The 18,174-nt window shown below is 36.3% G+C and overlaps 1 protein-coding gene across 1 annotated transcript in view; it reads right to left on the bottom strand.

The window, feature by feature from the left end:
• Positions 1–2,002: 2,002 nt before the first annotated feature.
• The window catches only part of LOC139849322 (uncharacterized), a 41,025-nt gene continuing 24,853 nt past the window's right edge, over positions 2,003–18,174 (bottom strand). Inside the window, exon 3 of the mRNA XM_071838982.1 lies at positions 2,003–2,010. Coding sequence (XP_071695083.1) covers positions 2,003–2,010 — 8 coding nt within the window. The remainder of the gene's footprint in view (positions 2,011–18,174) is intronic.

Genomic DNA, 18,174 nt, shown 5'->3' on the forward strand with positions numbered 1-18,174 from the left:
GCTAATGATCAACGACATGGAACAAGTAACAAACCCTAACAAAATCACTCAGGTGTTGAAGGATTAAGATGGAAATGTTACATGATGGTTTTGAAAGTTCAAGACTTTCTCTTCCCACAATACTTTTACACATGAATAAGATGTTAGTATGAAATGGTATAGTTTAGGAAGATGCTATACCAAGTAGAACTAAACTTAAAAGACTTTACTTCCTTTTAACACACACACACACACACATGAAGAAAGAAAATACAAAAACACTAACATCACTGAGGTACCTGTACAATATTGATAACATCTACTCAATAAAATAGCTACACTTGGCTTTTGAAATCTTCAAAAATTTCAAAAATTTCAAAAACTCTCAAATTTTACAACAATTGACATATAAATAAGACAAAAAACCAAGTGTATTACATCCGCGAGAATTTATATCTCTCCCCCACACTTATGATCATGTAATGCCCTCATTTACATGAAATCGAATAATTAAAAATACATTCGAAAGGAAAATAGAGTGAATGAAAAAGACATAACCGGATGTAGAACATGATAATCACGAAACGGAGTGACAGACGGCTCTGCACTGACGGTCATTCCTTGATTTGTCATCACATATTGTAGTACCTGCAATGATTAACAAAAACACAAAACACAAAATGCAAACTGTTTTTTGATTTTTAAATTTTTTCAAATTTTTAGGATTTTTCAAATTTCAAAACACATTATACAAGATATACAAGGATACATGTGCATGTTTATTAACGAGTCATGCACTAGACTCGAACCCTATTTTATTTCCTATTGGGGTAATCCTCCCCCACACTTATCGAACGACATATGAAATAAGTGGAAAAAGTTTCTCGAATAAACAACATTAGCCCCTCATTAACACCTCTAGTGGTATATACTGTATCTAATATTCTCTTTTTCTTTTACATGAAAAAAAGTAGACCAACTCGAGAATCAATAACTGACTCTCCTTCAAACGTGTCCTGCAGCAAAAGGTTTGCCCTCGTAGGCAACTCAATCTAATACGGATCACCATTCATTGTCATCCGACTACTAATTACCGGAGGATAAGAAAATTCTAAATGAGGTACGGATTCCTCAAGTAGTATGTCAGTATCAAGCTCCTCTCCCTTGAAGGTCATCAGTCGGGACAATTCCTATCATCTCCCTCAGCTCAACCTAGGGATCAAAGTCATCACCTATGTCACCCAACTCAGTTATACCTAAAGTATCAACATCTAATAAAGCCCATAATTCATCTTTAAGAGATAACTTAACCCTCCGGATAATCGAAACAGAATTTTACAAAAAGGTAGACTGAGAAACCGAAACAAGCTCTTTCTAATCCACAATCAAATTTAGCTCGGCCACTTCCAAATAAGTAGTTACAAAATCCTCATTATCACCACTATACCTGAGCAGATCACTATTTACCAAAAAAATCTCTATTGTAGTACCCTCATCCTTATCACTATCAAACCCGAGAGTATAAATTGGACAAAACTCGGGCGTAACATCCTTAACCTCTTCGAATTTAGGAGTAAAATCCTCCCCATCCTTACTGTCCCAATAATTCTAATATGGTAGGTGGTGAAATAATGGCAAGCTCATAATCATCCTTCGATAGGTCCACAGGGATTTTCTGTAGTAAATACATAGGAATGTCCTCAGCATTCATAGTCAAATGATATCTCGCCATTAGGTTCATAGAAATATCATTAATATTCTCGATCAAACGGTACCCTTCACCGACATCTCTCGAATCAACCCTAGTGTTCAAAACTAATTGTGTCCCTGGATACTGACTCAAACCTTGGTTTAAGACTAAATTACTATGCGTTTGGTACATAGGAACATTATAGTCACAATATCCACGATAATGATAATTTTCACAAGCACCATGAATTAACGGGGGAGTCCACATCAGTATATCATTCGGGTCAACGGATGGGGTCCGCATAGGAAAATTATTCGGGTCAGTCATGTCTTCTTACCTAGCTGCAATCACAAAACCACAACCAAAAGCGTGTAAAACCAAACAAAATAACAAAAAGTAACTTTTACAGAAATAAATCCTCACGAAAGGATCGAATAACGAAAAGTCTAAAAAATCCTAAACAAAATCACTCCCCGGCAGCGGCGCCAAAAAGTTGATGTGTTTTTTCTAAACTTATTTTAATTCATACTAAACCTAGTAATTAACTCCATACAAATTAGCAACTAACTCAATCGTATATAGCCAGCACGGGTAAGTTCAGGTTTGTCCACATGAAGCAATTGAATTTAAGAATTTAAAACTAGTAATTATTCTAAGTAAAAAGTACGGGAGTTTGATTTTAAAACTAAATAAACTAAGAAACGCAAATTAAAAAATTACAAATTCAATGAGAAGGGTATTCACTTAGATTCAATTCCCTAGGATCTGGATTGCTTTTATTAAGATCAACTAATTAGTACAATAAGTAGGTGTCCCTCACTTAGATAATAATTATTATGAAAGTGTAAGTTAATAACACTGGTTTCCCTCACGTTTCTTAATAACACAATCAATCAAACTAATTACTCAAGATGGTGATTCAAATGAAGGATAAATTTGGTGTCCCATTTTACCTTCACAATTACCTACTCAATTGATGATTTGGTCAATAAGTCTAATTACACTAGTTTCATGCAGACAATTCAACCAATCTAGATTATCTTTCAAGAACTAGACAAGTTTATCAATTAAATAACCTTCGTCACTTCAATCAATAGACTTAATACTAAGTGGATCAATCAATATGAGTAATTAAGAATCATGGATCAAGAACAATTAAACATATAAACATAAATATTAGCAATCCTTCGCCTAGTTATATAATCTAAGTGAATACAAGGAATTTAGCTAGACATGGTAGGAACAATCAAACACAAAGATAAATAAATAATAATTATAATGATAATCAAAGAGTAAATAAATGTACCAATGATTACAAAAGATTAAAATTGAATCGAATGTGTTAAGAGCTCCAAAATATGCATAGAAAACTGATAAAAATGTAACTCTAAACTCAGAATTCGTAAATGAGGCTCAATACCCTAATTTGGGGTTTAAACAAAGTACTTATAGTAAAAATTCGGAGTCAAAAACCGATCCAGGTCGTGTATCGTGACATCTGTTAACTTTTTGTGACACCCTGATACGTGACAAAGGCTACCAAAATGCGACACTTTGATCAGAACTTGAAAACTCTCTGGAACTGGCAATATAGCGTTTTGGCCTTTGCTGTTGCGTTCCGCGACGGAAACAATTCGTGACATACTGTGACGACCCGGGAATTTCTGACTAAATTTAAACTTAATCTTTATATGATTTCGACACGATAAGAAAAGTCTATACTATTGAAATCTCAAAAACCTTGAACTGTGTTCATGTATACATTTGACCTTCGACTATTCCCAACGATTCACGAACCACTATCTGTAAATAAATACATATATGTTTAAATATATATATTAATTTGAAATAGAATCTTGTATGAGTTAGTTTATTTGTGTAATATAATAATACATGAAATTACTATAAATCTATCTATATATGAAAAGAACTTTGAATATATATAATTTAGAATTTATTTAATAAAAGCTCGTAGCACCCGGTTATCATTTTAATGGTTATTAATCAAGTTAAAAACAAACGTATATGATTTTAAAATAAAAGGTGATCCGAAAATGAGTTATATAAGTTATAGGCTTATTAAAAGTATATTTAGGATCTAACTATTTAATTTTAACACTTTTTATATTTTACCCATAAATGAGAGGGACAGTTGATGTAATTTTTATTTATTAAATTAATGATCGAATTTTATACCATAATGACCAAAATAAATAAATATACTTAATTTAAAAATATGGAATTTTTCTGAACACTTTTTATCCACCACTGATTCACAACGGGATACGAAATAGTAGTCCGTGAAAACTGTCGGTAACTAACATACAAATATTAGACGGCTCACTATTGCAGATTGAAAATTAATTGTGACTGATTTTGTTTCATTACCTCCCTTCTCTTCACATGTGAATTGACCTATTAGTATACAATTATTACTACTTTATCTATAGTTATATATCTAGACAGATGATATAGAGATATAGGAGATATACATATACAAACTAATACATATAAGCTCGATCAACCATGAAACATGAAACTTCACTTCTTCTTCATCCATACTCCATTCACAACCCATTTACACCACCCACAACCACACACCATCGAAGAACTACTATCTTGGTTCATTTCTGATATTGTTTAAGTTGAAACCTATTCCAATCTATTCGCTACTGTTTGTCTTTCGGGTTGCAGTTACTACTAATTTTCTCCGACAACAACCAACACCCTACAACCATAATCACCTTGAAAACACAACTACCAAACACCCATCACCTATATAGTTTATTGTTTTCTATTTCCATCTAAAGTCGAACGCCACCATCATCTCAACCATTAACCATCTACGGCCACCACTATCCACCAACTACCACCTTTGTGTTTCAATTTCCTCTTTATGTTTCAGATGATCAAACAGGTTTGAACACTCAAGCATCAAACTTGCACTCATGTTTTTGTTTCTATTATAAAACCGTCACCTCAACTTTCTTTAGGAACCCACAACCATCTCACCTTCACCAAAGCTCACGATCACCTCTTCTAACGGTAAATCAAATGAGATTAATATCATATTAACTCATTAAATCCATGATTACATTTGAAGAAAATATATATGTATATATATTTTCTTAAAGATTGTAATTGAAAATTCTTTTGTACAAACTGTTAATGATGAGAATATTTTAACGGGTAGGTAATACCCGAGGAATATTTAGATTTCACATTAAAAAGTTACACTATATATTTTTCGAATCTGATTTAACAGTCATTTACTATCCTACTCACATCCACAGCTATACGAATCCGTTCACCATAGAGTAATCATTTTCATTCAATTTCATAAATTAGATTTTGATTTATCAGAATCCAACAAGTGGCATAATGAAGAAAACATTTGACAAAATAAAATTTGTTAGAAACAAACAAATTAACTATGAAAAATTTTGTTAAGAATCCACGCTAACTGTTCCTAGCTAACTGTTCCTAGCTAACTGATTACATTTTATTTATCGCAATTTAATTATCACAATTTATATTCTCGCAATTTTATTTATCGTCATTTAATTTATTTTATTTAATTTACGCACTTTAAATATCGGGAAACGTATACAAGGTTTTGACATATCATATCGACTCATCTATATATGTTATTTGAAATAACCATAGACACTCTATATGTAGTAATGATCGAGTTAGCTATACAGGGTTGAGGTTGATTCTATAATAATGTATATACTTTGAGTTGTGATCGAGTCTGAGACATGTACACGGGTCACGATACGTATTAATCAATTCGAATATTATATATTAAACTATATATAAATTATTGGACTGTTAGCTGTGGACTATCGACCGTGGACTACCAATATTGGACAATTAAAATGAATTAAAATGTTGATTATAACATATGAAACTAAACAATTCTTCAAGTTTGCCACTTAATTTCATCTTGAACCTCATTTGTATCTTGACGATTATAATCTGCGTTCAAACCTTTCATGATTATTGAAAACACCTCAATCGAGAGGATGAACCAACCGCATTTAATCTACGGAAGAAAAGATTGATGCATATAGTTACGCACCTGAAAACACTCAGAACTTGAGTAAACGTTAACACGTACTTGTGCTAGCTCCTTTGGCGTTATTATTACCGAAAATAACTTTACAATCCCTCTTCAAATTAGCCAATTTTGTCACAGCTTCAACAAATCAATTTCAACTTTTCATTCGAATAAACTCTATTATAACCTTGATATATACGTTGTCTCTTCGCCTTCGTTACCGGGAAACCGTTTATATTACACCACATTAACAGTAAACTTACCAACAACTTCATTAATCTTTGACTTTCTGAAGAATTATTATGTTCATAGAAACCCTAACATCTACTCATCTGTATATGATAACGAGAATTGCCGTACTAAATACCTAGAATCAGCAATCAGTATTTTGAAATCTCACCGCATGTCTACATCAACAGTTATATGTATACATATAACATGTATCTCTTAGAATTATGATCTTCCATTCTGAAAAGCACCCAGCCTAAGAATCAATACATTGAACTTTAAAAAAAAAATGATGAAGCAGTGAAAATTGAAGACTGCCTTAACAGTTAAAAGTTTAATGATAAAGAATGGAGTGTTGGAAACACTCAATGGGAAATTTGTACTGAAAAACGGATTGAGCAAACCATGAAGGAGGCTGTGGACAAATCACAAAGAATAAATCTATCTTCAAAGAATCTAAATGATTCAGTATCTGCTGAAGTCATTAACGAATACCTTGCTCATGGCTTTATATCTTTACGGACAAATCTTCTTCATTATTAATCGATATTAGAAATTCTAAGATATCATCGTATCTTTCTTTATTAATATCCTCAATATTTCTGAAGATATCTTCATAAATATTATTGTTCGATATTAATTATCTCTCCGCTCTATCTGTATTATATCATAAAAGAAACTATTTTAGTTTCTAAATTCTGAAACCTTCGAATTTATAATATGAATGTTTTTGAAGTAGTGTTGGGAGCTGAAGCATGAGTTAGTATAATATAATGACACTTGATCAACGTGATTATATTACAGTAAGTCATGCTGAGTTTCTAATGGGACGTGATGATTTACAGATCATAACGTCATCATGTGCCATGTTACACAACCTCTTTCATTCTACTTAACTTCTGAACTTATCAAGGAAGTATATTCTTGATAGTTCTATTCTCAGTAATTCTGGTAATTTGACAAATCAAGATCGTACCATTACAATTTCCTTCTTAGAACATTCACCATGTTCATTCGAAACTCCATATCTACAAATTCTGGACCATTATTCGCTTGACTTAAAGTCGAGAAGAGAAAACAAAAGTATGAAACTCTGAAATATAAGAGAGAATATAAAGCCCAATAACAACACATAAATTACAAACTGTGCATATTAATGTTTATCACAACATAAAGACACGGGAGAATTAAAAATACTATAATCCCAAGGGAGAAGTAGAAGTAAGCAGATTCCTCTAGTGAAAGTTGGAAAATGAGAATGATTGTTGCGATAGTAAGGATAAGGACAAGGATCAGAACTGGATTAAGCATTTTCATAATCTTTTGGATGTATGAATTAAGAAAGAAAATATATGAATGGTGAGAATAATGGAACGAAAGAGTTTAATTTATAATGGAAATATCAGATAGAGTAAATGTAACACCCGTTTTTTAGTTACAGGTTATTTTGGACGTCATTCGAATTACGAGGCTTGTAAGCGTATATTTGGATCCTAAATAAAGTTGAAGTTGATGTTCTAAACCCTTACCATTGGATAGTAAATCTCATTACGTTTCCAACGATATTTGATTCATCAAAAACGGAGCTACGGTTTGAAAGTTACGACCAAAACAAGTTCAGTTTCAGACTCAGTTCAGTGGGACTCCGTCCAGATTTTGGGACGCCGTCCACCAGTGAAAGGTTGGACGCCGTCCTGCCATTTTGGACGCCGTCCAAATGGCCTGACAGGCCAACTGTTGGAATTTTAATGAATTTAAAAGGGGTATTTGTGTCTTATCACTTGGGGGTCAGTTTAGAGCCTCTAAAACTGATCCAATCTCATTTGTGAATCACATTTCACCCACCAACACTCTCATCTTCAAATCCTAGAGAGAGGAAGTATTTTTAGTGAGAGAGAGCTCCATTTGAGGAAGAAGAAGGGTGAAACGGGTCAAGTCGCGAGAGTAAAGTTGTTCATCTGATCCTTAGCTACGTTGTGATGGTGTTGGTAAGTTCTAACTCTGAAATCCATTATTTGATTTTGATATTCATATTAGGGTTTGAGTTTAATTTTATTTGGAACCCTTTAATGGTTGCGAAATGGGTTTGTTGTGGTTAGTAGATGGGTTTTGACCCGTTATTGGTGGTTTAGGGTTTGATGACGAATTTGGTCATGGTTTGGGTGTTTAACCACTAGATTGTAAATGTGTTAGTGTTTAGATGTTCATATAAATGTCAAACTAAGTTATGAGGTGAAGATTTAATGAATCAATTATATAAATGTTTGATTCATGTGTTAAATGGTATTTTGAAAAGTTAATCACTAGCCGTTAGTGATTAAAGATGTTTTTGGGACTTATGTCAAAATGGGTTGACTTAGATGGGTCAAATTTGGTAATGACTTTAATTTTGGATTAATTGGATGATAAGCAATTTTGTTAAGACCTAGATTGGTTTAAATGGCGTCAAGTATAATTTAGGTTAAATTGTACTTGGTGAATGGGTCGGAATTACCACCCGTAGTGGTAATTGATGAAGTCCACTTTAGGTGTCTGAATGGGCGGATTGTGGATGTAGGTATAAACCCTCGGTTAAGGGTGTTGAAGTCGAATTCTCTCGTAGAGAATGTATGTTGATTGTGTGTATATCTATATGCGTATTATAGGTAAAAGCTTGCTCGGTTGCGTTTGGAGACGACTTACATGTATGACTTATGCCGGCATCCCAAGGTGAGTGGAATGATTATATATGTGTGTATATAATATATTTACTTGTACGAGATTCGATGTGGGTTTATGTTTGTTCGGTCGATACCACATCGGGTCAATATATGATATGGATTTAAGTTCGGGCGTATGATGCCATGTTATGTATGTGTGTGGGCGTGTAGCGTGGGTTTAAAGTTCGTTCGTTCGATACCACATTACACGTGACGGGTGGGTTTAAAGTTCGGGCGATCGATACCACTCCGGGGTTAGTGTTATAATTCGTTGTACGCTAACGGTTGTTGGGAACACCGATGGGAAATTCGAAGTACCATTCCTTTGTACTATTGGTTAACCATGGTTGTGTGTTGCAGTGTAGCATATTATATTATTCGAGTTATATATGCTATTGTTGTGCTAGCACGTGGTCTTGAAGACTTAGCGTTATACTTTGCATTGGTGTGCTATATATATATTGCTAGCGTGTATGCGGTAATTGAGTAAGTGTTTGCAAATAGGTATATTATATATGTATATGTATAATTATTGCATTCACTAAGCCTAGGCTTACCCCTCTCGTTGTTTACCTTTTTACAGGTATTGTGGTTTCAAGCTAGCTAGTTTGTTAAGCTAGATGCTTAGGAGCGCTTGGGCTCAATGGGGTAGCTTTTGGATGTTTGAACGCGAATTGGGGATTTGGTAGTCCCCGGGATTATGCTCTTGGTATTGGGTTGGGTTATAGAGTCCTAATCCGTCTAAAGAGTTAAATGGGTCGAAATCGCCATATTATTTGTAAAACGGGTCATTGTGGGCTCGGTGTTGTAAAACTTATTTTTATTGTGGAAATCTCTTAGTTTTACTTAATATGATGTGCTGTGAAAGCCGTTTCGTTTTAAAAGTGTCGGGAAGCGGGTTTTCTGCTTGCGTGAAATTGAAATACTGATCAGTCCACTTTAGTTCATTTGGACACCGTCCAAATGACTGGGATGCCGTCCGGGTCTTCGATACTGGACGCCGTCCAAATACGTGGGACGCCGTCCAGATGCACTGTACTACAATTTTTTTAGGGCGTATTTTTGGTAAAACTATGTCGGGTTGTTACAAGTGGTATCAGAGCATAGTCTAAGTTAATTAGGTGACCTTGGAATAGGTGCTTAGTCTTAGACTTATTGGCGGTTATATATTATTTGCGGGACTTGTAGGAATACGGGTCGGATTAAGATTTGTTAGTGCCTTAGAGTAGGTAACTAAGTAGGACTAGTGCTTGTCCAATGTGGGATTATGTGGGGCCTTATTTCGTGAGTAAATTAGTGCCTTAGATTGCTAGTGCCTAATGTAAGTAGTTGAACTTGGACGTTGTTTTAGTGATAGTCACCTAGGTTGTAGGTTGACTTGTTGTTGCGGTGTACTTGTGTACATTTAGTATTTATATTGTATATAGGTATATATATACAAGTATCTATTTCGTGCGGTGTCCTAGGGATGAATCTATTGGGGAGATTCGAATACTTGGCGGTTTGAGTGATCAAGTTCGCGGTAAGGACTTCGGTCATTCGGGTACTAGGAAATATCGCGTGTTATTTTGTGTGAATGTTGCGTCAGTCTGGATAAAGTACCTTGCGTGACCATGTGAAAATGGTAAGGTACACATTTATAATAGTGACCGATCACCATTGTTACGAAATTGTATCATGACACCAAGCATGACATGACGAGTACCGAACGGAGGAAACATGGCATGGTTGGGGTAGATTCGGGATAAATGAGAAATCTTTATTGGTTCCTAGGTGATAGTTGTCTCGGGTGATGTGCTTGTAGTCACATCGGGTTCGTTGTGAGTCGAGAAGTGTTATGGTGGATTCGCTTAGTTAAGTGAGTGAGCAAACTCACGAGTTTGGTGCGTACTTAGTCACCCTATGTAGTGGGAGCACTATTAAGATTGTCATTGGTTGTAGTTATATATCGTAACTTGGATGACCGAGTTATGTGCGTGCGTGTGTGCGTCGAGGACTTGAATTCCGTAAAGGAATGCGACGAGTCTAATGATTGTAGTTGGGTTACACTCGGGAGAGTGTGTATGGTTAGAGAATCGTGTTAAGATTCTAATTGTGAGTCGCCTTGGAATTGGCGAATCGAGGAGTCTTCGGGTCATTAAACTCATGGGAGTGGGACCCATATGACGATGTTTACGATAGTGTGTTAGTGTGTTGTGGATTATAGGGTAACATTCCTGACGGAATACCCCTGTTGTTGTGATTGTGCCGATATGTGGAAGGGTGTAAGACTTGGTGTACTCAATCATCTCCTTAGTGTTAGATGAAGGGTTTCGTTAGGCTATATCGTTTGGCCTTGTGGAAATTGCGCGTAGCGTGTGATCGCTTGGGACTTTCGATAAGACAATAGGCCATAAGGTTTGTCTGGTAGGTATGACTTCGGGTCATTATTGTGGAGTGGGTGACATCGGGTGTATGGAACCTAAAGATCGAGTTCTAAAATTCAATAGGTTGTGGCGGGAGTCTGCATGACACTGCGTCAGGTGCCTTTTTATACTTGCTAGTGTGATGTTCAACTCCGATGATGGTGTGATCACTTTGTGCTTAGGGTGCCGGTGAGATACCCTTGGAAGCAGCGGAGATTATAATAGTGATCGACGGGTGATAGTAAATCGACGGTTGCGAAAGTCGAAGTTTAAGAGCATTGTGATGAATACTTCTTATGAAGTGACGGGTGAGCGAATCTTGTTGCTCTTAAGTGATAGACGGGTAAAGATGACCGGTGATCCGGTGACGGACTTAATGGTCGTTTGGTCCAAAAGGTTGTGATGAAGTGTTGATATTGCAGCCGATATAATTATTGTGTCGGATTGGTCATTCTTCTCCATGAGAGTGAGCAAGTGTTGATAAAGGTTCGTTGAGTGGAAGGTCGGGTGATCTTGACTGAGATGCGCAACTGATTAAGCGGAGTGGCATATGCCTAGTCGTAGAGGCGCGTGTGAGACCTTGGTGGAGTTCGCTTTGCGAACGGTGAAGGACTGTTATTTGTAATTGTGGTAGGAGGGTGCGATGTTGTCGCATGTACGACGTCTCAAGTAAAGGTGTATGTCAGCTCTGAGAGCCTAAAGTGAATTCGTGGTGACTTGGAGTATATGAACAACGATGAGAATGGTCATTGTGTTTCATGGAATGATAATTCCGCAGGATGTTATCATCTTGGCGGTAAGAATGTGGAGCCAAATTCTAAGTGGGGGAGTTTTTACTGCCGCCCGAGGAAGCTCCGGTGATATTATATATAGCGAAATGTCGGAGTGTATCGTACTAAGCCTTAATAGGTATTCGGAGTTCCTAACGAGGAAGAGTGACGGGTTGTTGATGTCGACTCGAGGTCGTTCATTACGGTTGTGGGTTACAATTCCGGAGTGTTATGCATGAAGATTGTGATAATGGGATCGAAGGAAGTGAAATTCTTCTTATGAAAGGTGGTCGTGTAGTACCATTGTGCAGTGTGAGACCAAATGTGAAGTTTGAGATCTCGGGGTCAGGAAAGGAAACTGTCGCTGCAAGTGCTTTCGTGATGTAAATTTGGGCTGGTGTGAAACACGGATAGTACTGTTAAGGGAGTACGAGTATGATATAGTGGTGAATACTATATTTTTCCTTATCGGGAAACGTGGTCGTGGGAATTGTGAGTGGATTATTCCACTTTATGGACGATTATGAGGCGGAGAGTGTCGGTTCTGACTATCTCCCGTAGAGATACACGGATGTTGTTTGTTTGCGAGAGTGTGTACCCTAGTGATGTGACCCGTAGGTTGCATTAAAATGTCGAGACCATCCTTAGCGGACGGTCTAGGTAGGAAGGTTCACCCGGATTTGGTTACTATTTTTATGAGTCGTGTGGCGAATTGCGGAAATTTTGTGATGATGATTCGCCGTTGATGGGATCTTAGTATACAAGTAGCTTCTATGCTAGTACTAGGAAGCCGTATTGTATGGTTCAGAGGAGAAATCCTATGACGATGTGTTGATGTTTCGTCTAACTCGTGGTGTATTATTGTCGTCCTGGATTAATCCAGTGATGGATAGTCATGTGCGGATCGGTCGATGGGAAAGTGTTACTTCTAAGGTGTTTATTTTGAGGTTACCACAATTTCTTCGTTGAAGGATGACCCGGATATGGAGTCGGGGGAAGTTTGGTTCTTGGTCTAGAGACATGTGGTGTTTTCGAATTTTTCCTCAGCAGGAATTCTGGACTTCGAGTGTATGAGATATCGCTTGTTGCGGTAGTGCACGCTAGTGATTATTAATGTGTGATGAGATCTTCGGATTCGCAGAAGATGTATGGATGTCGGGCTTGGTTGTATTATGTTGCGTTAGTGTACGAAGCGAGAAATTCGAATGCGTGATTACTACTTGTGTGACTTCGCGTAGGAAGCGGAAACGTTCGAGGGAGAAGTATTTGACTTCTAGCGTAGGTGCGGATCACGAGGACGTGATCCAATTTAAGTGGGGGAGAGTTGTAACACCCGTTTTTCAGTTACACGTTATTTTGGACGTCATTCGAATTACGAGGCTTGTAAGCGTATATTTGGATCCCAAATAAAGTTGAAGTTGATGTCCTAAACCCTTACCATTGGATAGTAAATCTCATTACGTTTCCAACGATATTTAATTCATCAAAAACGGAGTTACGGTTTGAAAGTTACGACCAAAACAAGTTCAGTTTCAGACTCAGTTCAGTGGGACTCCGTCCAGATTTTGGGGCGCCGTCCACCAGTGAAAGGTTGGACGCCGTCCAACCATTTTGGACGCCGTCCAAATGGCCTGACAGGCCAACTGTTGAAATTTTAATAAATTTAAAAGGGGTATTTGTGTCTTATCACTTGGGGGTTGGTTTGGATCCTCTAAAACTGATCCAATCTCATTTGTGAATCACATTTCACCCACCAACACTCTCATCTTCAAACCCTAGAGAGAGGAAGTGTTTTTAGTGAGAGAGAGCTCCATTTGAGGAAGAAGAAGGGTGAAACGGGTCAAGTCGCGAGAGTAAAGTTGTTCATCTCATCCTTAGCTACGTTGTGATGGTGTTGGTAAGTTCTAACTCCGAAATCCATTATTTGATTTTGATTTTCATATTAGGGTTTGAGTTTGATTTTATTAGGAACCCTTTAATGGTTGCGAAATGGGTTTGTTGTGGTTAGTAGATGGGTTTTGACCCGTTATTGGTGGTTTAGGGTTTGATGACGAATTTGGTCATGGTTTGGGTGTTTAACCACTAGATTGTAAATGTGTTAGTGTTTAGATGTTCATAAGAATATGTTTGTATGACAAAATGGGTGTTAACCTTTATTTAGTGTCAAACTAAGTTATGAGGTGAAGATTTAATGAATCAAGTATATAAATGTTTGATTCATGTGTTAAATGGTATTTTGAAAAGTTAATCACTAGCCGTTAGTGATTAAAGATGTTTTTGGGACTTATGTCAAAATGGGTTGACTTAGATGGGTCAAATTTGGTAATGACTTTAATTTTGGATTAATTGGATGATAAGCAATTTTGTTAAGACCTAGATTGGTTTAAATGGCGTCAAGTATAATTTAGGTTAAATTGTACTTGTTGAATGGGTCGGAATTACCACCCGTAGTGGTAATTGATGAAGTCCACTTTAGGTGTCTGAATGGGGGGATTGTAGATGTAGGTATAAACCCTCGGTTAAGGGTGTTGAAGTCGAATTCTCTCGTAGAGAATGTATGTTGATTATGTATATATCTATATGCGTATTATAGGTAAAAGCTTGCTCGGTTGCGTTTGGAGACGACTTACACGTGTGACTTATGCGGGCATCCCAAGGTGAGTGGAATGATTATATATGTGTGTATATAATGTATTTACTTGTACGAGATTCGATGTGGGTTTAAGTTCGGGCGGTCGATACCACATCGGGTCAATATATGATATGGATTTAAGTTCGGGCGTTCGATGCCATGTCATGTATGTGTGTCGGCGTGTAGCGTGGGTTTAAAGTTCAGGCGTTCGATACCACATTACACGTGATGGGTGGGTTTAAATTTCAGGCAATCGATACCACTCCGGGGTTAGTGTTATAATTCGTTGTACTCTAACGGTTGTTGGAAACACCGATGGGAAATTCGAAGTACCATTCCTTTGTACTATTGGTTAACCATGGTTGTGTGTTGTAGTGTAGCATATTATATTATTCGAGTTATATATGCTATTGTTGTGCTAGCTCGTGGTCTTGAAGACTTAGCGTTATACTTTGCATTGGTGTGCTATATATATATCGCTAGCGTGTATGCGGTAATTGAGTAAGTGTTTGCAAGTAGGTATATTATATATGTATATGTATAATTAATGCATTCACTAAGCCTAGGCTTACCCCTCTCATTGTTTACCTTTTTACAGGTATTGTGGTTTAAAGCTAGCTAGTTTGTTAAGCTAGATGCTTAGGAGCGCTTGGGCTCGATGGGGTAGCTTTTGGATGTTTGGACGCGAATTGGGGATTTGGTAGTCCCTGGGATTATGCTCTTGGTATTGGGTTGGGTTATAGAGTCCTAATCCGTCTAAAGAGTTAAATGGGTCGAAATCGCCATATTATTTGTAAAACGGGTCATTGTGGGCCCGGTGTTGTAAAACTTATTTTTATTGTGGAAATCTCTTAGTTTTACTTAATATGATGTGCTGTGAAAGTCGTTTCGTTTTAAAAGTGTCGGGAAGTGGGTTTTCCCCTTGCATGAAATTGAAATACTGATCAGTTCACTTTAGTTCATTTGGATGCCGTCCAAATGACTGGGACGCCATCCTGGTCTTCGATACTGGACGCCGTCCAAATACGTGGGACGCCGTCCAGATGCACTGTACTACAATTTTTTTTAGGGCGTATTTTTGGTAAAACGATGTCGGGTTGTTACAGTAAATCAAGGCAGATCTCCGCATTTAATTAGAGAGATCCTAATTTCTTGATTTACAGAAGAATCAAATCTTATATAGATTCGAATATTTTCTTTAAATCCCTTGAATTCTGGAATTCAACCATGACAATGTCAAAAGTTAAGACGAACCTTATTTTCTGAATTCAACCCTGGCTACGTCAAAAGCTAAGACGAATCTCTATTTCTTCATTTCAATCTTTTGTGATAGCTTCACTCATACGCTTCAAGTAACCGAATTGTTTAATCTATACTACTCGGTAATGATAAAACTCTTTTTATCACTTATATTCTCCAGGAAAACATTTTTATTGTTAGCCATGACGACGTCACTCAAATTTCGGGACGAAATTTCTTTACCGAGTAGGTACTGTGACGACCCGGGAATTTCCGACTAAATTTAAACTTAATCTTTATATGATTTCGACATAATAAGCAAAGTCTATACTATTAAAATCTCAAAAACCTTGAACTGTGTTCATGTATACATTTGACCTTCGACTATTCCCAACGATTCACGAACCACTATCTGTAAATAAATACATATATGTTTAAATATATATATTAATTTGAAATAGAAACTTATATGAGTTAGTTTATTTGTGTAAATATAATAATACATGAAATTACTATAAATCTATCTATATATGAAAAGTACATTGAATATATATAATTTAGAATTTATTTAATAAAAGCTCATAGCACCCGGTTATCATCTTAATGGTTATTAATCAAGTTAAAAACAAACTTATATGATCTTAAAATAAAAGGTGATCCGAAAATGAGTTATATAAGTTATAGGCTTATTAAAAGTATATTTAGGATCTAACTATTTAATTTTAGCACTTTTTATATTTTACCCATAAATGAGAGGGATAGTTGATGTAATTTTTATTTATTAAATTAATGATCGAATTTTATACCATAATGACCAAAATAAATAAATAAACTTAATTTAAAAATATGAAATTTTTCTGAACACTTTTTATCCGCCACTGATTAACAACGGGATACGAAATAATAGTCCGTGAAAACTGTCGGTAACTAACATACAAATATTAGACGGCTCACTATTGCAGATTGAAAATTAATTGTGACTGATTTTATTTCATTACCTCCTTTCTCTTCACATGTGAATTAACCTATTAGTATACAATTATTACTACTTTATCTATTGTTATATATCTAGACAGATGATATAGAGATATAGGAGATATACATATACAAACTAATACATATAAGCTCGATCAACCATGAAACATGAAACTTCACTTCTTCTTCATCCATACTCCATTCACAACCCATTTACACCACCCACAGCCACTCACCATCGAAGAACTACTGTCTTGGTTCATTTCTAATATTGTTTAAGTTAAAACCCATCCCAATCTATTCACTACTATTTGTCTTTCGGGTTGCAGTTACTACTATTTTTCTCCGACAACAACCAACACCCTACAACCATAATCACCTTGAAAACACAACTACCAAACACCCATCACCTATATAGTTTATTGTTTTTTGTTTCCATCTAAAGTCGAACGCCACCATCATCTCAACCATTAACCATCTACGGCCACCAGTATCCACCAACTACCACCTTTGTGTTTCAATTTCCTCTTTATGTTTCAGATGATCAAACAGGTTTGAACACTCAAGCAACAAACTTGCACTCCTGTTTTTGTTTCTATTGTAAAACCGTCACCTCAACTTTCTTTAGAAACCCACAACCATCTCACCTTCACCAAAGCTGTGACGCCCCGTACAAAACCATCGTGTACGGATCATCAACAACAGGATCATTACAAGGTCAAACACTATATGCTGTTTGATAACCAGTTTTGCATTCATAAAAGATAGCGTTTACAAAAGATAACGTGACACAAAGGTCGTTACAAAGTCATTATTTGAAAATAACATAAATTACGAATGCAAGATAAAAGTTCCATGATTGAGACATCTCTAAGTAATGCAACGGAATTCTAGCATAGCAGGTCCTTAACAGTAAGTTTAAACACCAAGACAGCAAGTCTAAACAGCGGAAGCAACAAACCTCTAATCACCTGAGAAAACATGCTTAAAAATGTCAACAATAATGTTGGTGAGCTATAGTTTAAGTTGTAACAGTAATGTAAGGTAGGCCACGAGATTTCAGTGTTTCAAAACAGTACGAAAAGTATATGTTTAACCGTGGGCACTTGGTAACTAACTTAACGTTTATAACCCCCTAAAGGTACACTTGGAGAGTGCGTATGTTTACGAAGTATTAAACACCCGTTAAATACTAGCGCGACTAGCCCAAGTGGGGATGTCAAACCATATGGATCCATATCTAAGATTCGCGTTCACCGATTCAAAAACCAATGACTAAACGTTACCGAGCTAAGGGGAAAGTTTATGTCGTTGTATAACCCACACATATATAAAGTTTAAGTACTCGTTCCTAGTATGTAAAACGTAAAAATCACATGTATTCTCAGTCCCAAATTATTTAAAGTAAAAAGGGATGCTATAACTCACAGCGATAAGAGCGGTAAAGTCGATAATGAAAGTATGCAAGTAGTAAGTCGGTCCGAAAGGTCGTCA

This window comes from Rutidosis leptorrhynchoides, chromosome 5, assembly GCF_046630445.1.
Source record: "Rutidosis leptorrhynchoides isolate AG116_Rl617_1_P2 chromosome 5, CSIRO_AGI_Rlap_v1, whole genome shotgun sequence".
In the NCBI taxonomy this organism is placed as follows: domain Eukaryota; kingdom Viridiplantae; phylum Streptophyta; class Magnoliopsida; order Asterales; family Asteraceae; genus Rutidosis; species Rutidosis leptorrhynchoides.